The sequence below is a fragment of the Balaenoptera physalus genome (assembly GCF_965194825.1).
Source record: "Balaenoptera physalus genome assembly, chromosome: 21".
In the NCBI taxonomy this organism is placed as follows: Eukaryota; Metazoa; Chordata; class Mammalia; order Artiodactyla; family Balaenopteridae; genus Balaenoptera; species Balaenoptera physalus.
The window spans coordinates 8,510,106-8,519,223 of NC_138902.1; the positions used below are offsets into that span (position 1 = coordinate 8,510,106).

Genomic DNA, 9,118 nt, shown 5'->3' on the forward strand with positions numbered 1-9,118 from the left:
TCTCTATTCCCTGCGTAAGCAGGTATGAAGGATGTTTGGATGGAGAACTGAACTCAGTGTCTCTGTTCCCTTGGAAACGGTTTGTCCCACGAAGAAGTAAACATTCGCTTCCCTTCCAGGCAAGGGAGACCAGAGAATTATGATATCTCAATGCTGAGTCACTCCTCTTTGTCCACGAGGAAGGAAAACTGCTCAATGTTTCTTGACAATCAGGGCTTTTCCTAATCTAGAATCAAGAGCTCTTATGAAAGAAAAGGAGAGACCAGGCTTTTTTGGTGTGGAAAGGAGCTTGGCCTCAACACTGGAGGAGGCTGGGAAAGAAGTGGATGTGCATTCTGAAGACGAGCTGTTTTCCAGGAGGTGCCGGGTGAGTGGGCAAGAGGAGGCCCTCTGTGGAGGCTGGCCTTGGGGTCCCCCAGCTGTGCTGGGCCAGAGTCCTCACTGACCCACCACCCGGCTTTTTAACCATTGACTGCACAAAGCTTTGTTCTTTTTAAAAAATTTTTTTAAAATATTCATTTTATTTTTTAATTTTCCTTATTCCTTTGGCTGCGTCGGGTCTTAGTTGCGGCACGCGGGATCTTCGTGGAGGCACGTGGCATCTTTTTGTTATAACGCACGGTCTCTGTTGCAGTGCTTGGGCTTCTCTCTAGTTTCGGCCTTCAGGTTTTCTCTCTCTAGTTGTGGCGTACGGGCTCTCTCATTGAGGTGCGTGAGCTCAATAGTTGTGGCGTGCAGGCTTAGTTGCCCTGTGGCATGTGGGGTCTCCATTCCCCAACCGGGGCTGGAACCCGGGTCCCCTGCGTTGGCAGGCAGATTCTTCACCACTGGACCACCAGGGAAGCCGCAAGCTTTACTCTTTTATTCACTTTTGCCCCTGTTTTTACTCCCTCTTTCCTAACCTGCATAGGCAAGCATCCTAATGTGTTTGAGATGCTAAGTATTTTTTTTATTTGCTCCTATGAAAACATTTACTGTTGTTTTAGGTGCATGTGTATTTTGAGATATAATTCACATGTCATATAATTCACCATTTTAGCATGTACAGTTCAGTGGTTTTTAGCATAGTCACTGTGTTGTGTAAGCATTACCACTACTGTGCATGTATAATTAATTTACATAAGGGTATTGTGTATTGTCATTCTGTTTCTTACTATTTTTGTAAGGCATCCACGCTGCTGCATGCACATCTGGTTCATTGCTTCTCACTGCTGCAGAGAAGTCCCTAGTGTAATCTACCACATTTTTCTTATCCACTCCCTCTGCTATGGACACCTAGGTTAACTCCAAATCCCCCTCCAACCAATGCTTCAGTGAACATCCTCGTACCTGCCCCCTTGTGGGCGGGCGTGAGAATTGCTCTTCTGGAGGGGACTGGGTACAGGCTGAGCGACCACCTGATTCCACCAAGTACCACCGCATGGTTCTCTAGAATCACTGCAGCAATCCACACTTCCATTGCTGTTCCCATAACCCCACGGGCTCCCAGCATCATCAGCTTTCTGCTTTCTGCCCTTCTAGCCAGTATAAAGGGACATATTCTTGTTTTGTCTCACTTCTCAATACCACTGACATTGTATGTATCTTCATATGCTGATTAGCCTTCTGGGTTCTGCTTGAATTGCCTGTTTTTTGCTGTTACTGTTGTTTGGATTTGCTTCTCTCTTTTTTCCCAATTGGACTTCCTTTTTTTTTTTCTTTCCCTGTATCCTCTAGATAAGAGACCATGTTTGGTTTATATTCTACAAATATCTTCTCCCAGTCTGATCCTGCTGTTATATTTTTCCCCGTGGTCTCTCATTTTCCGTGTGGTTAGAAAATTCAAGCCGCCTACACCCGAGCCAGTGCCAGTGAAGTGAAGTCCACACCAGTTCATACCAGTTCACACCAGTGGAAACCTGCCTCTGCCACAGACGTCCTCACCTGCGACCACAGGGGTAGAGGGGCCCGGCCCCTGCCACAGGTGTGCTCTGCTGTCCCCTGGCTCCACTGTGACAGTTTCTGGAATATTCCCTCACCCGCCTCCCAGCAACCGTAAAACCAAAGGTGACTTGGGCACCCTATGAGGCAGTGAGGGTGGGGACCCCTCCCAAGGAGGGCGGGGGAGTGGGATGGGGAAGGGGCAGAGGGCTAAGCCCAAGGGGAATTTTGGGGAGGAACAGTAGGTTTTCTTTTTTTAAGTGCTTTTAAAATTTATTTACATTTATATTTATATTTATATTTATTTTTTGGCCGCATGGCATGCAGGATCTTAGTTCCCCCGACCAGGGATCGAACCTGTGCCCCCTGCAGTGTAAGTTCCAAATCTTAACAGCTGGACCACCAGGGAAGTCCTGGAACAGTAGGTTTTCAAATACAAAAAGGCTTTATCAGGGTAGAAATTGGTTTAGAGAGTTGGTCTGTAAGTAAAAGACCCTCAGGGAAAATGTGAAGTTGGGGCTCCTGAGGGTTACCCCATCCCAGGCAGGGAAGCTGGTCATCTACATAGTCAGGGAAGGATGCCCTTGGGTCTCAGGCTCCCTGAAGTTAAGGCTTAAATCAGACTCAAAGTCTTGCATAAAATGTACCAGAAAAGTGACAAATTCCAGACCAATGTGGCTTGGCTGGAAACAAAACAAAGAAAGCCAAACATTTGAAAATACTGAAATCCAGTCTAATAATCACACCGAATTGCAACAACTGAGTTCTGTACTTTGCTCTCACCTCTAGTGCTGAGGGTTAAGCCCGTTGAGTTGGAGTCTGGTGATTGCAGTGGGGTGTGTGGGAGGATCCTGAACTGGGAGGAAACCCAAACTCCTGGGCTGCGCTGGGCGCTTCCCTCCAGGCACCACTGCTGCACCAGGGCGGACAGGTCTCCCTTCGCAGCCATTCTGGATGACAGGCTTGAAATGCAGCATCAGTGGATGCTGATGCCATGGAAAACTCCCCAGTCCATTTTTCCTCTCCATAAGCCGAGACTAAGACGTTTAAAATGAGACAAGAAGGTGTGGTCCAGCTCCAGCTGTTTAGCTAACTGGTAGTTAGTTATTCATAGAACTGCCTGGCCCAGCACGACAAGATGCTAACCTCTGTATTGGGTTTTGGCAAGTCAAGTAATTAAAAATAACATTAAAAAAAAAAAAAAAGGTCATGAAGAACCTAGTGGCAAGATGGGAATAAAAACACAGACCTACTAGAGAATGGACTTGAGGATATGGGGCGGGGGAAGGGTAAGATGTGACAAAGTGAGAGAGTGGCATGGACATATATACACTACCAAATAAAATAGATAGCTAGTGGGAAGCAGCCGCATAGCACAGGGAGATCAGCTCGGTGCTTTGTGACCACCTAGAGGGGTGGGAGGGAGGGAGACGCAAGAGGGAAGAGATATGGGCACATATGTATATGTATAACTGATTCACTTTGTTATAAAGCAGAAACTAACACACCATTGTAAATCAGTTATACTCCAATAAAGATGTTAAAAAAAAAAATTGTCAGGCAGCCTACTAAGGCTCCGTGTAGTTATGTCACCAGGCCAAGAAAAGTCTGTTAAGTGAGGGCCCATGGGTGACTCAGCACCCTGCCTCTGCTCTAGTGCACCCATCTGAAGATGAGAACCACACAGAAAGAAGAAGAGCGGAGGGCCAGAGAGACAAATTAAGACATCATACGTATCCCCAAATTCAACCATGACGGAAGCAACTTCTGTCCATTCTGGTACTTTCATTTCTTGCTTAAGAAAGTTTCAGGAGGATTTCTCTTGTGGGTCACCAAAACATTCTGACTAACACAGGTGGTGTAAATGTAAGAAAGGAGAGAAAAATTTTCACTCATTACATTAACTACCTGGAAAACCCCAGAGAATCAGCTGAAAACTTATTCAAGCAAATAAGAGTAAGGATGAATTTTTTAATTCAATAAGTGGTGTTGGGATGTTAGATCCCTACTTCACACCAAAATACATTTCAGAAAGAAAAAAAAGATGTAATTAACCCATAAAAGAAATAGAAGAAAATATGGATACATTTTTATCTGATTTGGGAATAGGAAAAGCCTTTCTTAACCATTCAAACCAAAGCAGAAGACGAAAAAGACAAACTTGTAAAAATTAACTCTTCTGTTTTAATAACAATAAAGGACAGAATGAAAAATCAATTAAGATAGGGAATTTGGGAGGAGGATCAGGGTTAGGGCTTCCAGGGGCTGTCTTTGGGGGGAGGGGAAGATGACTGATTTGATTTGGGGAGTGTTGGTATTTGTGGGAACCGCTCTGTCAAAATGAACTAGAAATAGACACACGCATCTAAAACTGAGGGTGACCCCAAGGTTAGAGACATGTGTTTGGGACAATTCAGCATACAGATGATAGTTAAATCTACTAGAGTGGCTGGGATTACCCCAGAGTGAGAAAAGAAGTGGTCCCCAGAACCTGGCAGGACACTGACATTTAAAACCCAGGAGGATTCTTAGGTCCTTCAGGGCAGGAGATGCTCCGGGTCTGAGTTATCCTTGTGGCCCGGATATTCCCTAGCACCGTGCCAGGTACATACTGGATATTCTGTATACACCCTTTTTTTTCTTTTTTTTAAACATCTTTATTGGAGTACAATTGCTTTGCAATTGTGTGTTAGTTTCTGTTTTATAACGAAGTGAATCAGCTATACATATACATGTATCCCCATATATATCTCCTCCCACTTGCGTCTCCCTCCCATCCTCCCTATCCCACCCCTCTAGGTGGTCACAAAGCACTGAGCTGATCTCCCTGTGCTATGCGGCTGCTTCCCACTAGCTATCTATTTTACATTTGGTAGTGTATATATGTCCATGCCGCTCTCTCACTTCTATACACACCCTTTTGATTGTTTCCGTTAGTTTCTTAAATTTAATTCATTTAAAAATAGGTCAATTCATATGATTCAAAATTCAATGAGTGTGAAAGGATATCTTCCTGGTATCCCTGTCCCTCAGCCACTATTTTTCCTCCCTGGAATCAATGAAAATCAACACTTTCTTGCATATCATGTCAGAGATAGTTTATGCGTATGCAAGCAAAAAAAAATATATATATATATATGCACACACACACATATGTATATAAATTCTCTGGTTTCAACTCCTTTTTTCAATTGACACAATATTTCAGAGGTTGTGTCATGTCAATAAATCAAGAGTTTTTTCATTCTTTTTATGACTGTACAGTATTTCCATCTCTAGATTACCATAATTTGTTTAACCAGACCCTTTGTGATAGCTATAAACGTTATTTACAATATTTTGCTTTCACTAACAATGCCGGAATAGAGAATTTTGATTGCGTGTCATCCGACGGTGGTGGTTTTGAAATGTGTCACCTTGATTAGGCTGAACCGTGGGCTTCACAATTCCCTGTCATGTATGTTTCCTGCAGGGTGGATCACAGAAGACATTTTGGTCACATGAGATTGGAGGACAGATGTAAAGATGTAAATGCTTGTTTTGACCTTGGAAGGTGAGGGCAGGACCACCGTGTGCTTTTGTAGCTCACAAGACTTGTGGCTCATCTGTGGGCTGACCTCCTTGGAGTGAAGAGGTGGGCTGTAGCCACTCTCAGCTTAGAAAAAATTCTGTCATGTTTTCCCATCTGCTTTTACAGCTTGCTTTTCTGTATTTAAATATGTAGCCCCTTTGGAATTTGTCCATTTGTTTACCCAGTAATTCCAAGGCCATTTATTGAATACTCTGTATTTTCCCCATTGATTTTAATGCCATCTTCACCATATTATACATATTATATTATACTATACATTCCTATATGTATTTGGGTCTGTTTCTAAACTTTCTCATCCTTTCTACTGATTTGTGTATAACAATTTATTTATTGAAATTTACAACATTAAAAAATATCTAATTGGTCCAATCCCCCTTAATTACTTGTTTTTCAAAATGTTAGTGGCAAATCTTGTTTTTTCCTTCCCGTTTTATTGGGATGTAATTGACATGCAGCTGTATATTTATGTACAGCATAATGATTCGACTCATATACATCATGCAATGATGACCACAGTAAGTTTAGTGAGCATCTATCATCTCATATAGATACAAAATAAAAGAAAAAGAAAAAATTTTTTTCCTTGTGATGAGAACTCTTAGGATTTACTTTCCTAATGACTTTCATATATAACATACAGCAGTGCTAATTATATTTATCATGTGTTTCATTACACCCCTAGTACTTATTTATCTTATAACTGGAAGTCTGTACTTTCGACTGCCTTCATCCAATTTCCCCTCCCCCAACTAGTAGCCAGAAATCTGATCTCTTTTTCTCTGAGTCTGTTTGTTTTGATGTGTAATTGACCTATGACACTATGTTAGTTCCTTTTGTACAACATAGTGATTCAGTATTTCTATACATTTCAAATGATCACCATAAGTCTAGTTACCATCTGTCACCACACAAAGATATCACATAGTTGTTGGCTATATTCCCCACACTGTACACTTCATACCCGTCACTCCTTTACTTTGTAACTGAAGTTTGAACCCTCATCGATTTCTTTCCTCCCCCTTCCCCTCTGGCAACCACCTGTTTGCTCTCTGTATCTATTACTCTGCTTCTGTTTGTTCATTTGTTTTGCTTTTTAGATGCCACATATAGGTGAAATCATAATGGTATTTGTTTTTCTCTGTCTTTTATACAAGGTTTAGACTCAACTTCTCGAATTTAAAAATTCATTTAAAAATTTTATTGGAATTATGTTAAATTTATAGAGACTTGATATCTGTATGATATTGAGTCTTCCCAGCTAAGAATAGTACACTTTTCACTTGGTCAGCTTTTCGTTTGTGTCCAAAAGTAAATTTAAAAATTTTCTTTGTAGAAACTGCACATTTATTGGTAAGTTTATTTCTAGCTATTTTATCTTTTTGTGGGACAATTGAAATGTCTGTCTTTTCTTTCATTATACTTTCCTCCAATTGGCTATAATTTATACATTTTTTTTCCCCAGTTGGGCTCTTAGGCGGGACCCACCTGAAGTGTTCCAGCCTAGTAATCGTTGCTTTTTTTTTTTTTTTTTTTTTTTCTTGGTAAGTTTCCTAGGCAGCCTTGAGAACAGTAAATTAATACTACAGCTCTCTTCCAAATTTCTCTCTTAGCCACTCAGTTTCAAAATTCCTCAGTAAGGTCACAGATGGTGTCCCTCTTTGCTGGTATTTTAGTCAAATCAAGGTTTTTGTTTATGCTTTTTTTCTTCAAGCCAAATAGTGGAGATATTTTTGGTAAAACTGGAGTTTGATCTCATCAAGTCTCCAGGCCAAGCACTCAGGAAGCAGTCCGGCAGCGCTCTTACCTGTTCCGAGGACCCCACTGGTGTGGATGATTGTATGTCTGTAGAAATTGCTAAGGCCATATTCTCATGCCCTCTTGTGAACTGATACAACTCTGCAGTGCTGGGAGTACAAAAATCACTATGCTTTCAGCATATTAATTCATTAGAAATGGTTAGAACAGCAAGGGATTTTTGAGATCAGGCATCTAGTCTAAAGCTTTCATTTTATAGATGGAGAAGGCCAAGGTAGTTGAAAAGTGATGATGAATTAAAATTGCAGACTTTGGATGCCAGAGTGGGTGCCGTCTTTTCCAACTTACACTGTCTTTTCTCCTTTAACTTAAAATGTCTCAACACTTCAGAGGAGCATCTACAATAGTCACTGTTTCCACCATAAGCACCAGAGTGAAAACACCTGGTCAAGACATCCCACCTTCACTGATATTCAGGCCAGGAGCTGTGTTTGACCCTGTTTGTCCATCTCCAGACCTTTGTGCTAATCCAGCAGTTCTCAGAATGTGGTCTGGGGACCCCTGTGAGATTGCAAGACCCTTTCAGGAAGTTTTCAAGGTTGAAACTATTCTTATAATAATATTACAACATTATTTGCCTTTTGCTCTCATTTGCTCAGGAACATTTTCCAGAATTTTCCAAGAAAGTATACTTAGGATATAAATATGTGCATTTTCAGACATTAACTAAGTTTGTTCTCAGTACTTTTGCTGAGCTCTTACTACTTCAGTTATACTTGCTATAATGTCTTTAATCTCATTATTGTCAAAACAATTGTTATTTTGAAATCCTGAAGTTTGTCTCCAGCCTATGTGGAAACTAAGTAAGCACATTTTGTTGTCTTGATTTGCAATCATTTTTTTTTGAGATTTTTAAATATCGAAGTATAATTAATGTACAATATTACAAAAGTTACAGGTGAACAATGTAGTGATTCATAACTTTTAAAGGTTAGACTCCATTTATAGTTACTGTAAAATATTGGCTCTATTGCAATCATATTTTTAAATATTAAAAACTTTTCTAAAATTTTAAACATTTTGTAAAACTATTTTGAAATTTAATAAAATTTTATTCTAAAATAAAAGAAAATTTATTTATAATATATCTTTCTTATTTTTAAAGGTGAATGGTTACTTTCTCAGCCCACAGCTTCACGATCTGCATATAGTCATTTCTCTGGCTCAGAAGGCAGGAACTTTCAAAGAAAAAGGGTGAAATTGTGAATAAGAAATAAAAATATGGTGAATATTACCTTTTCCTTGGTTGTATACATGTTAATAATTCATTATTATTTCTGAAAGTATTACAGTGAGTGACTTCTAGTTTCCGGTCCAGCAGGATCTTAGAAGTGATCACGCCATCCTAACAACAAGAACAAAGCTGAACAAACTGAAAAATCAGCAACTCTTCTTAGATCTGTCGTCAGAGCAGTGAAGTCACAGGGCAAACAGCTGTCCAGAAATTTAAAGAGACAAACAGGTAAATGGAGAGAATCACGATTTACCAGATCTGAAACCCCCTGGCAGAAAACTCCGTGGGAAGTAGTGCCCAGGTAGGGAAACCTGAACTGTAATTGATGAATTGCTGGAGACTCAGAGGGGACAGTCTGAGAGTTAAAAACTGCAGGAGGATCCAGTCATAGGGGGTCCCCACGATTTTGTGAGTTTTACCGCTAGGAGCTCACAGGGAATATCAGAAAAAATTCCCTTGTGCTTCCACAAGGGGGAAGGGAAAAGTAACCATTTTGACAAACCCAGAGAATTCTGTTCTTCTTAACATGGTCTTCCCTTGGGAGAAACTATTTATCC

At 40.6% G+C, this 9,118-nt stretch overlaps 1 protein-coding gene across 1 annotated transcript in view; it reads left to right on the forward strand.

Moving 5' to 3' along the window:
• LOC309651482 (uncharacterized protein) overlaps positions 1 to 8,789 on the forward strand; it is a 321,132-nt gene extending 312,343 nt beyond the window's left edge. Inside the window, exons 3-7 of the mRNA XM_082444300.1 lie at positions 231 to 367; positions 1,817 to 2,046; positions 5,393 to 5,473; positions 8,433 to 8,551; positions 8,649 to 8,789. Coding sequence (XP_082300426.1) covers positions 231 to 367; positions 1,817 to 2,038 — 359 coding nt within the window. The 3' untranslated portion in view covers positions 2,039 to 2,046; positions 5,393 to 5,473; positions 8,433 to 8,551; positions 8,649 to 8,789. The remainder of the gene's footprint in view (positions 1 to 230; positions 368 to 1,816; positions 2,047 to 5,392; positions 5,474 to 8,432; positions 8,552 to 8,648) is intronic.
• The last annotated feature ends 329 nt before the right edge of the window (positions 8,790 to 9,118 follow it).